This window comes from Equus caballus, chromosome 5 (assembly GCF_041296265.1).
Source record: "Equus caballus isolate H_3958 breed thoroughbred chromosome 5, TB-T2T, whole genome shotgun sequence".
NCBI lineage: Eukaryota > Metazoa > Chordata > Mammalia > Perissodactyla > Equidae > Equus > Equus caballus.
The window spans coordinates 86,954,547-86,976,189 of record NC_091688.1 but is presented as its reverse complement, the minus strand read 5'-3'; the positions used below and the strand labels follow the sequence as shown (position 1 = coordinate 86,976,189).

Genomic DNA, 21,643 nt, shown 5'->3' with positions numbered 1-21,643 from the left:
ATTTATTTCAGTAAAATCGTCCTTTTAAAAAAAGAAAAGAATATAGCTGTATATAAATATAGTCTGAGCAGTCACGACACTAATGATTTCTCTTATCCTCATTTTCCCACCACGCCCTTCCGTTATTGATTCCAAGCAGGTATAATATTGCTGTTCACTGAGGAGTAATTTTAGGACTAGTGGTTTTTTCAAAGTGAATTGTTACATGTCAGTAGCACTGAATTTCTTTTTACCGGATGTAGTCAGAGTTACACACTGTAGAGCAAGTATGTTTCCTGAAAGTGGTTCAATAGCCCACATTGGATGGGGGAGGTGGGGTCTTACTGCGAAAGGTTATATGCTATTCCGGTGTCAAGAATATTTGTGTGGTATGCTTCTCCCTAAGGTAATTCAAGAGGTCAGTATTTAATCTTGATGAATTGTTGTAATTTTTAAAAATTAATCAAGCTAAGACATCTTAATGAAATGTGCAACTACAGTATCTTTGAGTAATCAGTTTGGAGGTACGATATTAGCCCACTCTAATGCATTTTAGTAAGAGAAGAGGGAGAATCACAGAAATGAATCTGGTCATTTGATGAAATTCAGGCAACATACTTCAAAGCTTACATACAATGTAAACTAGTATTTTACGGTTTATAATCATTAGAATACTTATTTACCAGCAAGAATTTTATATAGCGCACTTCCTAACTGCATAATCCATTTCTTTCAACTTCTTGGAGGGAAGGTTTTTTTCTCATGTAACTCTACTAATCAGGTTTGTTTTATGAAAGCATTTACCTTTTATGGGGTCTGTGGAGTCAAGGTACTTGCTTTGAATGCTCTGTATGATTGTCATTGCATGCTAGCTTGCTTTCTGTGTAAATTGATGATGGTAAACAATGTCATAATAAGCTAACCATAATTCTTTCTTCCTTTTTCTCCTTGCCTACTGTGCTTGCTTTTTCCTTGTATGTATTTTGCTTACTTTTTTTTAATAGACTTAGTATTACAAGTTTGAGATATGTGATATAGAGAATTTAATAAGAATTTTATAGTATAAAGTATATATATAAACCTAAATAATTAAATTTAGTAATTCTTAGTGGGGAAGAAAGGGCACAATCTTACCTCATCTTTCAAAATCTCTATTGAGATGTGGGGAGATTTATGTATTCCTGAAAAGGAGGCATTGTTTTTATGGTTAAGAAGGATTTTTCTAGAAATAAAAAATAATAGAAAAACAGTCGAAACGTGTACTGAGATGCATAATTATATATTTCTTCTTACAATAAATATCTTTGAAGAAATGTTAGAATGTAACCACATCAGTATTCAGTAAATTTGACCTAAGATCCAACATTGAGTTGCCGTTTTTATAAATATATTTTCCTGTTGTGATGCTTACCTAATTTTAGGCAATTTAATAATGAGTTCACATGATGAGATAAATGGGGATGATACACCTGTGCATGCATTTGTGTCTATAGCATGCATATGATAAAGTAAAACTTGATAAGAATGCTGAGTGACTTTGGAAAGGCAAGAGTATGTATACCATGCATTAGTGAAGAGTTTCATTATTTATTCAGGTGCACTAAGTGAAGCAACATGCCAACATATTTGTATTGTCTCCTTAATCTACTAAAATGATTGATCCATGTTCTTTTATGTAACTTTAGAATCTTTCTCCTGCTAGGTTTTCTCCTGTTATGTGTTTCTCTTTATCCAAAGTAGTGCAGCTCTTATTCTTCCTATATTTAGCGTCTATTACGAATTCAGTCTTAGACTAATAGTCAATTTATTTTAATCTTTTTTCTTTTTTCCTTGCACTTTTTTTTATTTTTCTTCCGATGCTTAAAATAGAAGTGGAGCAAAAAGGTAAATAACGTATACAGTCTGAACCCCAGCTCCCTGTTATGTGCCTTATGGATGTTACCTCCTCCCTTCCCTCCCCCCACAACACTCCTGACATTAAAATAATCAGCAGGATCTCATAAATGCACCTCATAAAGAAGTCAACTGTTTACAATGAAATTATATGACTGCTAAATCTGGTGATGGGGAAAAAATTCTGAAGTCGCCGAGGGGGAGCTGTCCTTTGTTTCTTTTTCACCCTTTATCTCTTTTTCTGACACCCTTGGATATTTTATTATTAAAGTGTCATCTTGCCTGGCTTCCAGAACCCTCTCCATAGCATGCCATGGTTACAGGGTCTCCTGGTCGTTTCATCACTGCTTTCCTCGTATTTACTTTTCTCTGTTCCTAATCACATTTTCCGAATATTTCCGTTCCTTCAACTGAAGCACCTTTATTTTCAGTCTAACTTCTGTAAAAGTTCTATAGAAGCCTACACATTGGGTTTTTTGTTTTATTTGCTTTGTTTTGGTGTTTTGCTTTTGGGAGCTTAGAAGTGAGCCAGGGGAGGAAAGGTACAAAGTTTGGACTAAAATACTTTGTACACTGTTATGCACAAACCTCAAAATTTTAGTGCATAAATTACTAAATTATAAGGTAAAAAAACATAACAAAAAGGTAAATTGCCAGCTCAATTATGAATGATCTTAAACTTAGGTTTGTATTTGTGAAAGTAAACCCCGGCCACTTTGTATGCTGGTACATTGATTGTGGTAACTTGAGGAAAGAAAGGGGTAGTACTTGTATTAAGTATAAATTTTGGTAAAATTGAATGTTAATTAAACGAATTTTTCTCTTTTGACTTATGATTATTAAATCTTGTGTTTGCCTATGTAATTGTTTTTAACTAGCCTTAATTCTTGTCTTTTCTCTGTAACTGTTAGTTTTTGTGTGCCCTGGGACACTGAAAGCAATTGTGGACTCTCCATGTATATATGAAGCTGAACAAAAGGCAGGTGCTTGGTGCAAGGACCCTCTTCAGGCTGCAGATAAAATTTATTTCATGCCCTGGACTCCCTATCGTACTGATACTTTAATAGAATATGCTTCGTTAGAAGATTTCCAAAACAGTCGCCAAACAACGACATATAAACTTCCAAATCGAGTAGATGGTACTGGATTTGTGGTATATGATGGTGCTGTCTTCTTTAACAAAGAAAGAACAAGGAATATTGTAAAATTTGACTTGAGGACTAGAATTAAGAGTGGAGAGGCCATAATTAACTATGCCAACTATCATGATACCTCACCATATAGATGGGGAGGAAAGACTGATATCGACCTAGCAGTTGATGAAAACGGCTTATGGGTCATTTATGCCACGGAACAGAACAATGGAATGATAGTTATTAGCCAGCTGAATCCATACACTCTTCGATTTGAAGCAACGTGGGAGACTGTCTATGACAAACGTGCTGCCTCAAATGCTTTTATGATCTGCGGAGTCCTCTATGTGGTCAGGTCAGTTTATCAAGACAATGAGAGTGAAACAGGCAAGAATGCAATTGATTACATTTACAATACCCGATTAAACCGAGGAGAATATGTAGATGTCCCCTTTCCCAACCAGTACCAGTATATTGCTGCAGTGGATTACAATCCTAGAGATAACCAACTCTACGTGTGGAACAATAACTTCATTTTACGATATTCTCTGGAGTTTGGTCCACCTGATCCTGCCCAAGGTAAGAATGTTTCCTTGCTAATGCTTATGTCTTTTGTGAACAGCTTACTTTTGAAAGACTTGGCGTCCTTTTGCTGATTATTTTCTTCATTGTTTCACAGCTAAAGCTTAAATGATAACGTTGTGGCATTTCATGTTGTCACAAAATGTGTGCATTTTAGCCTTATTTTGGTCCAATTTTCTTTTTCTGAATTTCTTCACTTAAATGTTGACTTCAAAAAAGTGTAGCATCATTGGTCAGTTTAGTTTTTCACTGCTAAAAATACAAGACCAACTCACAAACCTGTTAGCTTTCTTTTTGTTCTTTTCCTCCCTGACTTCTAAATTGACTACCCTCTATGTGCAGACCTTTTAACTCCTTGGCGCCAGTGGTTAAGGCAAATGTGTGTGAGGAGGCCCCAGGAGAATTGCTGGGCTTGATGTACAATGCCAGGCGTCAGTGTTCTGGAGTTTTGGCATCTGCTCTCGGGTTGGAGAGGGAGTCATGCAACATCTTCCTAGATCATCATGTAAAATTACGCATTTTTGTTTCCTGATAAATTAGTGATGGTTTTAAGTAAATATTTCTGTGACTTTAACTGTCACGTATGGACTAAGCATTAAATGATCCCAAGTGATGATTTATGAAGAGGGGTCTGCTAGGATTTTTGATTTATGTTCTCTTTAGGTTTCTTTATGGAAGATCATTATTTTAGAAAGTAATGCTAAATCTTTGGAAAAATATTTTAGTTAATCAAGTGAATTCAATTCTGTGGGAAACAATTTTTGAGAGTAAATTAAATGAATATTTGATTAAAACAAGATTACTTCATCCTTATGGTAAAAGAGTAACCTATTAATATATTATTATAGAGCTTGCACTAATTATATGTATTTTCTGTTTGAACAATAACATTTGTGTTTTAAAGATCTGAATTAATGTTTCCATTTACTGAGTTAATTGGAGTTTTCAAATTACTGAGTTACTTCAAAATTTTAGGAAGCAGAAAGTTCTTTAAAATAATTGAATCAATCTCTTCAACAAGGTGGAAAAGAAATTAATAATTTTTTTCTTCTGTTAAAGCAATACACATCCACACACTTAGACATGATTACGTATACCCACACATGTTTTAAGATATACTGTTACTGAAAATTCTAAATATTGTCATAAGGCCGGGACCTTAAAAGCAGAACTCACACCCTTTTGTAGTTGAATTTCTAATTTGAGTCATTATAGAATACCAAAATAAGTGATTTTTGTTCATAAAATAAGAGCAATAATGACATACCAACTTAACGCGAGGCCCCTTTTTCTCTAATTCATGGATGGCTAGAATTTTTTGGCTTAAAATTACACCAGAAATGTCCCATTGTTAAATTTTCAACAATTAAATCTTCTAGGGTATAAAAATCTTTATGGATAGTATCTTAGAATCATTTATTTTTAAATTTAGACTTATCTTTTTTCTCATGAGCTCATCAATCTGGAATGTTTCTTGTTATCTCACTTGTTTTCCTAAAAACTAGTACCATCCTTTTCCTTTATCCTATAGGTTTGTCAAAGGCAAACTTCAGGAAATGATAGATTTTGATGTTGTAATGATCCCTGTGTTAACCTTTTTTTGTAACCTGTTTTACCCTTACAGCTGTTATGCATTTGTCTTGGGTGTCAGTAAATCTCTTCCCCTCTGTTAGAAAAAAAAAGGAAAATACTTTTAGAAATGCAAATTCATAATCAAACAAAACGTGAAGTGTTATGAATAAAGTTGCGTACAGATTCAATTCAAAAAGGATCATTGCCCCATCTACTTGTCACAAAGTACCTTCGCTGACAGGATGAATAATAATGTCATTTTCCACATGTGGCTTATATTCTAGTAAATAATTTGATCCGTTTCAGATGAAAAAGTCTTTGATAATTTAGATGCTTTTTGGAAAAAGCAGTTACCAGCTTTGAAAATGAGAAACTTAGACATATTTGATAACTGTATTCCTACAACTGTATTTTGTTATCCAAAATAGTTAGCCATTCTTAAATATGCCCAGAAAGTGAAAATTCATATTGACCCTTATTAAACCCTTAGTGGTAAAAAGTTTTATATGACCTAAATTTCTCTTGCTGCTTGTTTGAACCGTATTTTCTTATTCTCTCTCTCCTTGTAATTTATCTTCCTAGGCTTTTAAAGACTCCTGTCTCTCTTGTCCAAGATGTGTGTTGTTATCTATGTGCGTGTAGATGGGGCCTTGTAGAACTATTCTAGCCCATCAATTTAGGTCAAACCAATAAGCCACTGTCAGCTTTCCAGAAGCAAGATCCGAGAAACTGATACAATAGAGCAATCAGAGAAATCAGGTCTTTGCCTGTCATAAGACAGTGATTGACTGGTTTGGCTGAAATTCACAAAGTCTTAGGTACTGGATTTGTTACCATATTTGAGGCCTAGGTGTACATTGTGCTGTAAAATTATCCATTTCTTTCATTTTTTATTGTGGACTGTTTCCTATGTGTATTAGCTTCAATACTTTTCCCATTTATAAATCCAAACCTTTTTATTCCTTAACAGGGCAAGCATGTTATTTTTTTTGCCCTGATCATAGTTTTCAAATACATCTTTTTTTCTTTGAATTCTTAACTTTATGTGATCTCTGCATAGTTAATCTGCTCCATTCCCCTAACCTAGATCTGTTTTTCCTTTCACCTTCTCCCTGTGTAGAGTGAGCTTGGGAAAAACCTTTTCAGTCGTATTTTAACTCTTTCCTATTTCTTAATCTGAATTATGTTATGTTTGCTTAATCTGTCTACAGATTTAGTATCCCAGATATGTCGGAAAAACATTGTCTTGGGTTTTGACAGTTCCTAAATATGTGTCTTACAGTAATTACGAAGTATGACATTTCAATAATGGGAGAGAAAATTTTTATCAAGAGAGCTAGTTAAGTTTATTTATTTAGGAAGTGTTTAGCTTGGAATACATATTTATTGAAACATCTTTCCATTGGTAATGAATGCTTGATAAAAGATGATCATTGGTTTTAGACATTGAATAAAGGTAAATTTAGTGAATACACGTTTTTGCCTTACCAAGCTGCAGACTTACTCTAACTTATGTTCCTTCAGTGAACAGTAGCTGAGTTCTTTGACCCGGGTGAGGGGAATACTACCCCTAGCATAAATGGATATTGTCTTTAAATCTTTTCATGCAGGAAAAAGCTGGTAATAAATAGCAAGTTCTTAGTAAATGCTACCATAGTAAATTGAACCATTCTGTATGTGTTTGTCAAAAATCTTTATGAGTACCCATTAAATATGTTTATTAGCATTTTATTAGCACTGTTTCTAGGTCTTTGTACTCAAATGATAAATGGTAGGCAGAATACTAAATGAGTTAATCTGGATGTTTAATATGGCATCCTGATAACGCTGGGATAGAGCTCTATAAAATAGGGTTTGATTTGAGATACAATTCTTGTGAGTTGCTGAGTTTTCTATTACCATTTATAGGGTATTCTTGAGTTTTAAACCTTTTGCCACATAAGTTTCATTATGAAATTTTTTATTATTTATTGCTCTTGTATTTTATGTTATCTTCCCAAATCTTTTCTTCTTTTAGAGATTTTCACAGAACGCAGTGTCAGTTAAATACTCCAAAAAAGGAGTATATTGCTTTGTGGGAAGGCATATTCCAGAGTCTCTGAAAATCTTTTATCTAGAAAAATAAGATCATAACATTTAAGAGTATGGATAAATGACCTTGAACACATTGCTTAACTTTCTCCATGGCTCAGTTTCCTCCTCTGTAAAAGGAAGATAATCATAGTGTCTACTTCATGGGGTGTGGTAAGGATTAAATAGGATGATCCGATGATCCATGAATGGTGATTAGCATAGCATCTGCTACATAAATGCTGATGAGTAAGTGTAAGCTTTTATCATTAGCAGATGCCCTGTTGGAACTTGTCTTTACTTATAGAAAGAAACATTAATTTTTAGAAATACCCCTGTATTTCTACCTTCAACGTTAGAAAAAAATTACTTTTCTTGAAGTTGCTAAACTTCAGCCTTGCAAAATCCCAGAAATTCTCGTTGTCCTGCAAAAGGGTTTAATTTTGCCTCTTAAAGTTTGCTTCCGTGTTTATTGTTATGATAGCCCTGTATTTCATTGATTTACCTTTGAAGAATGTGTTGATTCCCTTTAAACTTCTTTTGATGAACAAAAGGTGAAAGAAAACCTATGGAAGTATATTGTCAAAACACATGGAAATAGGCTATAGAATATCGCATGAAATTTTGTGCATTTAGTAGATGTCATTTTATTCCCTACTATGACTCTTTACTGATGCTTAGCTAACAGATCACTAGCTGTAGTATTGTTAATACATATTTCAGTGATTAAATATGTACTAATTAGTACAGCGTTGAGAGATCTGTAAGATGCTGCAGCGCTCAACCGTTTTGCTCTGCCCTTTGCTCTGCTCGCTCCGATTCCCCACTCCCCTTTAAGATTTGATTCAGCGGCGTCGTTTGACACTTCTGCAAAAGATTGTGATGCTTTTGACAAATGTTAATTGAGAAAGCACTGAAAGCTTGGCTGCATTGTAATCAAAAGAAAATTACAGAGGTTGAACAAGATGTCAGGCAAGTGCTTTACAGAAAAAGACAGACAGGTTTGAATAGGTTTCTGCAGCAGCTGGCTGGGCATGATGTTTGACTAATGTACACAGGCATCTCTCATATGGTCAATAAATTCTGCCCTGGAAATAAAACACATGCTTAGGAAGTTTCTCTTGAGATACCAGGAAAAAAAGTTTAGAAAGTGTGTGGTGCGCTTATTGATAACAAGAAGTTTGTTACTACTAAAAACTAGAAACAAGTGCACACTGCTTTTTTTGATAAACTTAGCATATTTTGTCAGTAGTGTCAGAATTATTTAAACAACTATGGGCCAGAACTTGAAATAGTAAACATATTAGTGATAATGTGAACTTGTTTTCTAGTAAGTTTCAATGTTCTGGTTTGTTTCTTATGTGCAGAGAAGGCATAAAATAAGTTAATGTTTTTATGTTACTTGAAAACAATAGTTATTTTAACTTGCTATACTTGAATGGTTTAAATTTAAGGCATCATACGTGTAAGGTTTTAAGAGCCAGTAACCTCTAAATGTTGATAAACTTTAGTGTGATCACCTAACAGATTTTAAATGATAGCGTTAAAGTTTTACTGACAGAATTTTTGTTGTTTAAACTAGTTAAATGGTAATTAATGAAAGAAACATTAAGCTCCATTATTTTTTTAACCTAGTGGATTTAACAGTTTGAAAGTAATGTTGGAAGTCAAAAATAACCTTTTAAAAAATTTCTTTTTATGTTTCCGCCTTTAAATGTGTAACTGTTGTTCCTTTTATACTCTCTCTTAAGTGTCAGGCAGCTGTGTAGGGTTGGTTTCGAATTATGCATGATTTGATCTAACCTGTTATCTTGGTAAGAGGTTGAATTGTAACCTCTGACTGGAACTAGTTGCTTTTTCATACCTGCGTTTTCAAAAGTAAAGATGCCGCAGGAAGCCTCAGATGTTTTCTTACTAAAACAGCATAAGCATGCCAAGCTTATCTTCTGTTTGGATCTAATCAGGCATGCTAAAAAATCTCTCAAGCAAGAATGGCTGCTGGGTGGAAAGATGTCACAGTATTTATTTTCCTGCAAGATGTAGAGTGGGTGACTTTAAATTTTCTATTGTTCTAATTATATATAATTGTCAGACTTTTGTTGATACTTTGAATTTCCTTGTTTATAGAGTATGGGTTTATGTAAGAGAAGAAGTTTTCTAAACTATTTAGCGTTGACATAATGTATTTGGTATGTACATTGAAACTTTATGTAAAACTGTCCTTCATTTCCTGTTAGATGATATTTGATGAAATTATACCTGAACTATATTATCAAGTATTTAATTGAGAAGTAAACCTAACACAGTTAGAGGCACACAGCAACATCTGTAGTAAAGCCTAGACTTCCATCGCTTAGCCAACAAAATGAATAAATTGGGATAAATGAAGAGATTTACTCTTCCTCCCAGCCTACTGATGTTCTCAGGAATTCTTATTGTGTTGGATTTGGGGTGGTTGGACGGTAGGGGTTTTGTGTGCGTGTGCACACATTCATGTGTGTGCCTGTGTGTGAGTGCAAGTGTGTGTTGGAGATTAACATGCTCATCTTTTTTCCATAGTGCCTACCACAGCTGTGACAATAACTTCTTCAGCTGAGCTGTTCAAAACCACAGTATCAACCACAAGCACTACTTCACAGAAAGGCCCCATGAGCACAACTGTAGCTGCATCACAGGAAGGAAGCAAAGGGACAAAACCACCTCCAGCAGTTTCTACAACCAAAATTCCTCCTGTAACAAATATTTTTCCCCTGCCAGAGAGATTCTGCGAAGCATTAGACGCGAAGGGGATAAGGTGGCCTCAGACACAAAGGGGAATGATGGTTGAAAGACCGTGTCCCAAGGGAACAAGAGGTATTTCCTGTAAAATACCATACGTACATTTTCGCGTTGAGTTAGTAGGTTCTGAATTACACTGAAGTGATTTTATTTGGGGAAAGACAGAGATTTACAATAGCTCACTTTGTTATTATTTTTGTTACTTTTTTCCTATAGTACCTGTAGACAAAGGTTTTTAAACTGTAAAAGTCATTTAAGATCAGGCACTGAGTTACTTCTCCCTCCTAAAGACTTCGGTCAGGCCCGAGATTTTTGCCTGTAGACTCTATGAGGCTTCCTTACAGCTGTCTTTCTCATCACAAGTATCATTTTGGATGAGTCCCAAGAAAATCAAGGGCTTTTTGTTTGTTTGCTGTAAATGTCTGTTATTTCTATGCTGACTTTATATTTACTGTTTATAATGCACATTACACCCGACTTTTTGTCAGTTATTGTCAACCACTTCCATTAGTGTTTATTCAAAATTTAACAAGCAGAGTAGGATCATCATTGCTCTTTTCCTGAATGCATGCAGAAAAATGGTTTCAATTTCACTGTTGTTTTCTACATCTGTTGTAGGAACTGCCTCGTATCTCTGCATGGTTTCCACTGGAACATGGAACCCTAAGGGCCCCGATCTTAGCAACTGTACCTCACACTGGGTGAATCAGCTGGCTCAGAAGGTTGGTTGGAACCTTTGAATATGATGCACGTTTGTGATTAGGGGCTTTGACGTCTAACATAAATAATTTAGCTTTGTATGTTAAAACCAGCTTCAATGCTCTTTGTTCAGTATGAAAGTAAAACATTATGCATAGTTTTGTCTGAAAACTATTTATTCAAAGTCACATATGTTTTGGGGCATTCTGTTTTCTGTGTTAAGCTTTTTACTGAGTACATACTTGCTTAATTTCATTCATATTTAGTTTGTTCTCTTTCTTTTGATGTTTGTAAGACAAATAGTACCTTGGCCTAATAAATCAAATATCATTAAGTTTGCAACTGAAGCCACAGAATGCAAGCAGATGTTTATATCGCAGATGATTATGGTAGAATAAGTAAAAATGACTTTAAAAGGCATTGTAACTTTAGTATTACATTGTAATGCAGTGACATTTTAGTCTCTCCTTCTCCATCCACCTCTCTGAAACGCAAGCAGTAGATAATAACCTTCAGTATCATACTGATTACATTCCAGTTTAAATTTTTGGATCATTGGAATAAATAAGTAAGATTTTTAAATAGCAGTTTAAAATGGTTGCAGTAAAATGAGAGCTGTCTGAAAAATTTTAAAAAGGATTTCTGGTTTTCCTTTTCCCTTTTGTTTCTTTTAAATGTCTGGTTAAGAATTTCTTTTGTGTGTTGAGGATTTAAGAACCTTTAATCATCTGAAATGAAGAGAAAGTTATTGTTCTCAATTAGTTGCAGATTTTGACGTATTTGCAAATATTTTTTTCACCACAACAAAGATACTAGGAGAAGAAACAAGAAGCCACAAACAGAACAAGAAATCTTACAGAGATAATGTAAATTGCCATTTCAGATCAGAAGTGGAGAAAATGCTGCTAGCCTTGCCAATGAACTGGCTAAACATACCAAAGGGCCGGTATTTGCTGGGGATGTGAGTTCTTCTGTGAGATTGATGGAGCAGTTGGTGGACATTCTAGATGCACAGCTGCAGGAACTGAAACCTAGTGAAAAGGATTCAGCTGGACGGAGTTATAACAAGGTAGGTAGAAATTTTCTGTGATTTTTCAATTAGACATTTTGTATGGCAGCTCTTGATTCTTCCAGCAGTTGACTGCCAAACCTCTGGCCCCCTTGACATACACTTAGAAACAAAATTTCTAATTTGGTTCATTTCGTAAGAAAGAATTACAGTTGAGAAAGGAGCAACGTGGCAAAAAAAAAAAAAAAATTAATTACTTGAAGGAGATCTTAGTTGGTGCCAAACTTCATCAGCCTGATTGTGGTCAGGACTCTCGCTTTAGAAGGCATCGTCTGCACTTGGAGAGATGTGTTAACAACTCATAAACTTTGTTTGCTAACACATTCAACTCTTATGGTTGCAGCAGAATTGTAATGCACATAGGAATATTAGCCACTGAAATACTGTTTTCAATGCAGGTTTGGAGGAAGGTCAAGTTTCCCTCTCTAGGAGTATGGCGTATTAATGCTATTAATTTTTCCTATTATGACAAAAATTTGGTAATTATTTTAACCATACTATAAAATAAGTATTTATATGAAATTGATTTGTGGCTAATATGGTTTCATAGGGTTAAAAATAGTCTTTGTTTTTTCTTTTAACCACATATTTTGTCTCTAGTTTTATCAAGATACTTTGGATTAGTATGCTCAGTAAAATATAGCTAAAAACCATAAATACACAATTTTGGCAGTCAGTGTCGACTCACAAAAATCCAGAGGACTACCATGCATAATAAACTTAGAGCTCAGGAACATGAAGTTTTGAGGATTTTTTTCCTTCCTCATTTTCAACAGATAAAATCTAACCTCTGATTTTCTTTTCTTTTACTAAAAAGCTCCAAAAACGAGAGAAGACATGCAGGGCTTACCTTAAGGTATCTCTCCTGTGCTGTCACCCTGCTTTCTCCCTCCTTCAGCTACCTGCCACGCTCTGTCATCTTGCTGCATGATCCAATGTATTTCAGTCTTTGATAATTATATAATGTGCCCCATATCAGCTGTACAAATGTTGGCTTTTCACAGGTATATTAATCTCAGAATAAGCAAATCATTTATTTTTATAATTTTTGCTGGTTTTTTTTCTATTCATCCAAACGTACAAGAATTTTAATGAAATATCCTCTGAATTGGAAAATAATCTATAGTCTTTGGTTCCTGTTGTCATCTCTGTGGATTACAAAACAACCTGAGTAAAACAGCTATGATATACTCTTGGCAGTTTATCATATCAAAGACTGTACAGTCATGATGTATGTGCATGAAACAGCCCCTGCTTTCTTATTTCTGTGGTGTCTTCTTAAAACAGGCTTTGTCCTGAAATTTTTAGGAGTCATTTCTAGACTCAGGTTGATACGTTACTATGGGTTGGGTTACTAGAAATGAAATATACATAATATGACAGTGCTATCAATGTATGTTCTATATTGGTTTTTATCAGGTTGATAGGAACAGAAAGCCACTCTTTGGCTCAGAATCCTTGTCCACTCCAGCCAGTTTTCCTTCGTGGTAATCCAAGTAGTGGGAAACACGGAGGGGCTGACAGAGGAATTACGCCATGCTAGTTCTGTGTGATGGATCAAAATAATAATACTAGATTGCATTTTGTTGTATTCTGTGAATTTTAGAATTTCCTTTCAGGGGGATAGTTATTTTCTAACCTTAGTCATCTGGGGACCATATCCCTAGTAAGTCAATCTAGGCCATTTAGGTATAACGACAAAACAAAAGAACTTTGTAGTTTTGTAGAATCAAGGTTATTCAAAAGCCGTGACATCACCAATTTTGGTTGGCAAGGTCTAGAAAAAAAGAATGGCATTCTCACTAGAGAGTAACATATGTTGTTGGACCTGAGAACTTGACAAGAAAAGGTGGTGAGAAAGTGAGTTCTTAGGTGGTAATATTCTGAAAGTCCTTTTTAGCCTGTTTAATAGGGGCAAAGAAATAACTGCTGAAGTGTACAGAATTTGTCATACTGGAATTTTCACTTCGCCTTTCAGGTATTAGTTAATGTGTGAAATGTAATAATTGGTATGTTGCCCAGGACATACATCTCAGTGGGAAAAAATAGCTTTTTTTCTTTGGCAGGGAGAGGCTACTTTAGGAGTATGATTAGGCTAATGATCATTTTGATTCTCCTAGAAAAGTACAAATGGTAATAAATAAGGAGTGTTTCAAATTAATAAAAGCATGCCGTCAGTGAATTATGTGTATACATAGTAAATTTCAGCATGACCTTAATTTCTGACCAGTGTCATTTTCAGTATGTCTCAAATGAGCTTCTCTGTTCAGATAAGACTAATAAAACTCCTTAAATTACAAATCAGAAGCTGACTTACACTATGCAAATGAAGTGCGTTCCCGCTTTGTGACAGGATTCATTTGTAACTGAGATTAGAGGCTCTGGTCTGTATTTCTTGATGACTAATGAATCTGGCCTCAACAGACCAATTTCTGTTCCACTCTAGTTAATGGCTGCAGCAGCGTCAGTGTGAGCATTTTGACTATTCTGTCTCCCATTAGAGAGAGAAAAAGGACTTGAACACCACTTGGAAGTATCTTCCACCTGCCAGGAAGATCGTGGTGGCTCACATGGCAGACAGAAGGAGGATATTAAGATGGATTAAGCTAATTAATCTTACTCTGACAGTAGTCTCAAACAACTTTTCCTCCTGCTTATTTCAGTATGGGACCTCAAACTGGCAATTTTTGTTGCTGTTCTTTGAACAGTGTATGTTCTTTTTTCCTCAGTGATTACCAGTAGATCAAAACCAGGTATATATGGCCTTAATGACACATTATGACTAGGGAAATGGGCTAGAGTAAATAAACTTAGTGATTTCAGCTATCCAAGCCATAGTCAGTATACAGCTACAGTAAGTATCAGTACAAAAGCCTGTCTTCAATTGCTTAACTGACTGGGTTATATTTTTATTTAATGTTATTTTGCATGATAAACTAAACCTACATATATAATATTTACAATTTGGATGTTTATGAAGACTTCATTCTGCTTTTCTGCTTTCATTAAATTATTGTTATAGGCTTTAAATATTTTGATTGTTCTCTTGATTTAAAAACTGTTTATGAATTAAAGTGTACTCTCAATATACTCTCAGATAATTTATAAACTTTGAAATCATCTTGTTTTTTCCCCCAGTGGTAATAAATAGACAATGTTATAGAGCACAGTTTTGGTTATTTTTTAGTTCAGGTTCCAAAAAAGAATATGGTTTAATTTTCGAGCATAAATAATATTAGGCTACTCCAGAGATGTCAGTGTTTTCTATTTAGAACATTGAAGTCTTGAGATTATAAGTAGGAGTGACCATGCATGTAAGAGTAATAGCTCAGATTAAGGGCTGACGCTGGTTGTATTTCTCTTCAGTAATTGAGATATGATTAGATAAACAGAAACAAGCCATCTTTTTACACTTAGTCTTGATAATCAAGTAGCAGTCTACTAATCTTCAGTTAGTCTTGTTTTCAAATTGTAAGGTATATTTTAAATTGGCCAGATATATGTTGTCCAGGTGTTCTTCCGTCTTGAAATAAAGAGTAAATCATCAGGACAGATAAATATTACAATTGTCACTAGTCAATGATTGAAAAGCACCCTGGAACTAGAAGCAGTCAAAACTGATGATAGTTTTCAAATGGATGCAGGCAATTGTTGACACAGTGGACAACCTTCTGAGACCTGAAGCTTTGGAATCATGGAAACACATGAATTCTTCTGAACAAGCACATACAGCAACAATGTTACTTGATACCTTGGAAGAAGGAGCTTTTGTCCTGGCTGACAATCTGGTAGAACCAACCAGAGTCTCAATGCCCACAGAAAATATTGGTAAGTGAATCAATTGTCAGTTTTCATTTTTATTTAGAAGATAGATGTTTAAAGGAATAATGTTCCCATTCTGAATCTGTTGAGTTATTTCCCAGTGCCAGACTTCTCTTTTGTCAAATTATTTTTGTCTGTTAACAAGAGATATTATTGAGCACACCTCATAAAATTAATGCAAAAGCCAAAATCTATTCTATATTTTTTAAAAGTTGGTTTTATGTGGATTTTTTTTTCCCCAACCGAAAAATCATTAAGGGAAAAAGTGTTAAGAGTACTTACATGCCAGAATATGGATTGCTTAAGTAATGAAAGTGCTCGTTATGGAACTGTGGGAAATGCTTTTCCGTTTTATATACTCTGTTCCTAATAAATTTAAGTCATTTTCTGAAATGTTTTCTCCAAATCTTTTAGGCACACAGAATTTGAACCAAATCTTTATATTAAACAGCTGCCTTCAGGTGAAAATGTGGTCAGTGAACTACATCTCCCATAGTGCAGAATATCCATGCTTCGTAGATTGCAAAATAGCTGCGGATAATTTTGAAGTATAATTTAGAATTTAAATGCTAGAAATGAGAGATAGGAATTTACTTTTGATGATATTTGAAAGAAGTACTCTAAGTACAGTAAAATTATGTTAATTTAGGCCTGACTGGTTTAGAATTGTTGGTTATTGTTGAGCTTGGATGAAATTTCTAGTGTCTAGTAAAGTAAAAATGTTGCCCAAGCATAAACGAAAAAACCCCCAAGAGGGAACACAGACTACTCTTACACCAAAAGAGAGCACTGGAGCAGCAGATATTTACTGAAGTCTTGTTGTACCTGCCTAAATCATGAGACTTTATATTAAAAAACACAGAAAAGACAGGTGTATGGAAGAAATAGACATTAATCAGATTATGGTAACTGAATTTAAATTCAGAACTTTAAGTGTATTTTAAATAACCGAAGTTTTAGAGAAATTATTATTAAAATCATATGTTTTTATTTACTGTAAGATTTGGGAATGATAACTCCATAACTTCAAATTAAATGAAATCAAAATACTTTGGCTTGCCATGATCTGGGATCACAGTCATAAGGAAAATGATTCTTTACCATAGTCTTACTTGTAACAAAATGAAGAAAGCATCCCCTTTCTGTCTAAAGTGTAAGGTTAATTTATTTACCAGTGTAATAAAATTCTTAAGATGTACATTAAACAATTCTCAAATGTTTCCAGCGATGAACCTGGAAGGGTAAAGGAGCGTAGACTTGATTATCTCAGAGGATGAATCATAGAAAGTATTATTTGAAGTGTTGTATTGTGACCTCAATTTGTTTTCTAAATCTTCTAAAGCCTATTTTAAAAGCAAAAACCCTAAAATTTCCCTCTTATGCAAGAAAATTTGATGGGCCAGGTTGACATTCTATGCTCCCATCAGCCTCATATATTCAGAAGACATAAGATATTTTATTCCAGTTTGAGACATAGTCTGAAAATTTAAGTGTCCAGGAATATATTTTTCCTAATACTAGTGTTTTCAGAGTTCTAAAGGATTATTCTTCATGTTTTTTTTTTATTTTTTATTTTAAAAAGAACATTATGGGTAGAAATTCTTGTAGAATGTAGTATACATTTTACTGACTTCTGAAAAATAATACCCTGAACTTAATATATGCTTATATTGATTACCTAAGAATTACCGATATAAAAATCACTTTAAATGTTCTAACATAGTTGTCTTTTTTATTTCTAAGACATAAACAATTTTATGACAAATATCACCTGTAACTTAGTATGAGGAAAACATTCACCTTTTTCCTGGGACTTGTTCTCTTTTCAGACATGAGGACTAAAGTAGCCCATTATCCCTTTACATCTTCAAACTCTTGAAGCTCTTATCTAAATTTAGGGCATGGCTATAATATCTTAGGTTATTAAGACAATTTGGTTTTCCTCCTTAGTGATTTCTCCTTGAATCCTTAGTTTTACTTTTTTGTTTGATTTATCCTTATAATACATGACCTCATAAAAATGGTATAATTATATGTTATAACTATATCTGATTATAGCTTTTTAAAATCAACTTTGAGGTATAATTTGTATATGGTAAGAGCAGCTGTGTCAAGTGTGCAGTTTGATACTTTTTGGCAAATATACACCCATATGACCAAGAGCACAGTCAACACTGCTGTCACCTCAAAAAGGTCCTTTGCAGTCAGTCTCCTCATACCACTAGCCCCAGGCAATCAATGATCTGTTTTCTGTCACTATAGTTTTGCTTTTTCTAGACCTTCAGTTGAATGGAATCATACAATATGTACTCTTTGATCTTCTTACACAGAATAATGTTTCTGAAATTCAGCTGTGTTTGTGCAAGCATCAGTAGTTCAGTCCTTTTTCTTGCTAAGAAGCATTCCATTATAAGGACACACCACATTTGTCTATTTACTCACTTACTAGACATTTAAGTTGTTTCCACTTTTCGATTGTTTCCAGTTTCTTAGTAAAGCTACTTTTTCCCCAAGTGCATGTACCATTTTATACTCCTAACAGGCAATGAGAGTTCTGGTTGCTCCACATCCTCATCAACACTTAGGATTGTCAGTCTCTTTAATTTTAGCCATTTGAGTGGTTTGCAGTGTCATCTCATTTCGGTTTTATTTTGCATTTGTATCATTTCTGAGTTACATTTAGCTGATAAGAGTTCCACTTTTCATGTGCTTATTGGCCATTCATACTTCTTTTCATGGGATGTCCATAGATTTTGCCCATTTTTAATTGAGTTGTCTTTTTATTAATGAGTTATAAAGATTCTTTATATATTCCCAATGTAAGTCTTTTGTTGGATGTATGGACTCTGAGTGTTTTCCCTCAGTATGTGACTTTTTAGAAAAATTTTCCTCATGATATCTTGAGAAGAGCAGAAGTTTTTAATTTTGGTAAAAAATAAATCCTCATTACCCAGCTTCAACACCGTTCAGCAAATCTGTTTCACTTATTCCTCTCACCATCATATTATTTTAAGGCAAATCCTAATATTGTATTATTATCACTATAAATAATATGTATCCCATATTTTTTAAAAGAAAACACAATGCCATTGTCACATTTTAAAAAATTAACAAAAGTAGGTTCAAAATATAACAAAAATGTGTTTAAATTTACTTGATTTTTGTGAATTCGTTAATACTTAATTTGTTTTAACCAGGAATCAAACAAGTCTATGGTATACATTTGATTGAGATATCACTGGAGAATCTTTCAATTAAAAGTCATTTCTCTGTACATCTTGGTTTTTTTTAAGCTTTTTTCATTTTTGTTAGAGAACTTGGGTGGCTAATTTGTGCTGTAGAATTTCCCACATTCTGGATTTGGCTCATTTCATTCCCACTATATCATTTTACCCTAACTGATAAATACTGATAATTAGATCTAAAGGCTTCATCAGGTCAGGTTTAAGTCGCCCCCCCCCCCACAACCCCCAAGAACTTTCTATCACATCATATGACAGAGGCCCATGATGTTTGATTGTCTGTTCATTTTGATTTTATGATTGATTAACTGGTTTAGGTATTATCAGCCTGATCTATCCATTCATTATAAAATTTCCTATCATTTATTTTCGCAGTGGACTTAGCAGCCAACATGATTGTATCCATCAATTTAGACTTAATTACGTTGAGATCACAAAAACATCACAACAGCAAAGGCTTGTGCTCTTCACCATCAAGGCTTGGCCTTGGCTCTGCTCTCTATGTCTTAAGGCTGCTCCCTGTTGTTTTTACCCCAGGACGCAGGCTGATGGAGCCTATAGTGTCACAGGTCTCCTGGCAGAGGTCATAGTTTTCCCTTTCTTTTCTTCCCCTTTCTTCTCATTGCAGCCACTACTTTGTGATAAATTTGAAAAATACAAGGACAGAGAAATATATAAAACCCTATCTCCAGCACTGGCTATGAGTGAGGCTCTGGGTGGCTCTCCTGTGAGTCAAGTGTATTCACTTTCAGGCATATATTGTTTCAGGCGCATGGAAAATATAGAGAATATTATAAACTTCTGTTTTCCAATCACCCAGCTGAGCTATATCTTAGTATTTTACCACATTCACTTCAGATTTGGGGGGAAAGAAATAGTTAGAGATAGTGTATAAGTCCTCTGAGTCCCCTCCTTCCTGATCCCATCAAGAAGCGGGGTAACCATTTGGTCTACAGATAGGTACATTTAACAGTTACTGTTCATGTTTTTACTCTAATGATTTCACACTACAATTGTATAATTATTTCCTACCATTATATTTTTTGTTCTTTCTGCATGTTGATATGTGCATCTCGAGTTCATTTTTTTGATCTAAGAATACACCACAGTTATTGAACTGTGCCAGTGATAGGTATTTTAGTGGCTTACACTTTTTTGCTGATGTAAGAAAAATTGCAGTGAAAGTTTTTGTATGTCTTCTTGCTATGTGTGCGCCTTTTAAATGTGTGCACATACACACACACCTAGAAATAGAATTCTTGAGTGATAGAGCATGCTCATCTTCAGCTTTACTAATGATTGCCAGAATGCTTTCTAATGTCGTTTTACCAATTTGCATTCTCACCTCTAATACTGTTGTTCAGCATCACTCTCTCGGCTTGGCTAACACATTATTGTTAACGTGAATTTCGTCTTTCTAATGGATTTGAACTGATCACATTATTGTTTTAATTTGCAGTTCTCTGATTACTTAATGCATTTATTGGATATCTTAGTTTTCTCTCCTGTGAATTTGTTGTCCATAACTTTTTCCTGTTTATTTTTTCTGTAGATAATGCATTCCGGACACTAATTCTTTCTGATTATATAGTTTGCACATACTTATTCTGTCTGTGCCTTCTTTCTTTTACTTTGTTTATGGTATCTTTTGTTTTACAGGATAATAAAGTCAGATTTATCAGTCTTTTCTTTTAGGGTTGATGCTTTTGGTATCTTGTTTAACAAATTTTTTCCTTTTTGGTGTCTTACTCAAGAAAATTTTTTTCTCTACTTTGCAGTTTCAAAGATCTTACATTTTCTTTAGAAGTGATAAATCTTCGCCTTTTTACAATTATGTCTTTAATACACCTGGAATTTATTTCTGTTTATGATATAAGATAGGGAACTAATTTGATTTTTTTTTCCATATGGATAATCTGTTGTTTCAGTACTTTTAGCGCATAATTCATTCTTTTCCCCAGTGGTTTGTAATGATACCTCTGTCATATATCAAGTTTCTATACATGTAGGGAATGTCTGTTATACGTTGTTGCTTTTGTTTTTGTTTCAATAATATTAATATCTGAAGAATTCTTTCAACCCAGCTCCTTGAGGAATTGCCTTGGCTGCTTTTGGCATGTCTCTTCCATGTGAATTTTAAAACCAGTTTGTCAGGTTTCACACACACAAAAAATGTTCGAATTTTTGTTAGAATTAGACTGAGTTTGTAGATTGATTTTGAAAGAAGTGCCACAGGTTTACCTGTTGAGTTCTGCCAAATACCACAACCATGATGTAATTCTCCATTTATTAGGTCTCCTAATAAAGTTCCATATTTTTCCCATTAATAGCTTGTGCTTTTTTTTATTAGATTTATTCCTAGGTAACTTACACTATTTGTTTTCGTTGTAAATAGTCTCTCTTTTTAAATTACATATTCTAACGATTTGTTGCTTGATATGTATAGGAACACAATTGATTTTGCTGATTGCAGCCTTGCTACGTTCTTTTACTTCTGATAGTATCTAGAGACTACTTCAAGATTACTATGTATAGTTAATTATATTTTCTGTAAATAATAACAGTTTGCTTTTACCTTTCAGTCTTTATACCTTTTGTTTTTCTGGAATTACTGCATTAGCTGGGTCTTTTAGTACAATGCTAGATAAAACCTGTCATAGGGAGCGTAGGAAGCATCCTGACTTTAAAAGGACTGCATCTGGAGTTTTTCGCCATTGTTTGCTGTAGGTTTGGATAGATAACCCTTATTGATAACAAAACTTTTATCTGGGCAAGGAATCTTCCTTTTATGCCTATTATTTTGT

At 34.3% G+C, this 21,643-nt stretch overlaps 1 protein-coding gene across 50 annotated transcripts in view; it reads left to right on the top strand.

Moving 5' to 3' along the window:
* The window catches only part of ADGRL2 (adhesion G protein-coupled receptor L2), a 595,411-nt gene that overhangs the window by 543,629 nt on the left and 30,139 nt on the right, over positions 1–21,643 (top strand). For 34 of the 50 annotated variants that reach the window (XM_070267443.1, XM_070267427.1, XM_070267430.1 and 31 more), the window contains 6 exons: positions 2,784–3,584; positions 9,789–10,082; positions 10,626–10,729; positions 11,590–11,775; positions 12,593–12,631; positions 15,420–15,603. In XM_070267443.1, coding sequence (XP_070123544.1) covers positions 2,784–3,584; positions 9,789–10,082; positions 10,626–10,729; positions 11,590–11,775; positions 12,593–12,631; positions 15,420–15,603 — 1,608 coding nt within the window. The remainder of the gene's footprint in view (positions 1–2,783; positions 3,585–9,788; positions 10,083–10,625; positions 10,730–11,589; positions 11,776–12,592; positions 12,632–15,419; positions 15,604–21,643) is intronic. The other 16 variants (XM_070267450.1, XM_070267451.1, XM_070267453.1 and 13 more) reach the window with 1 other exon arrangement.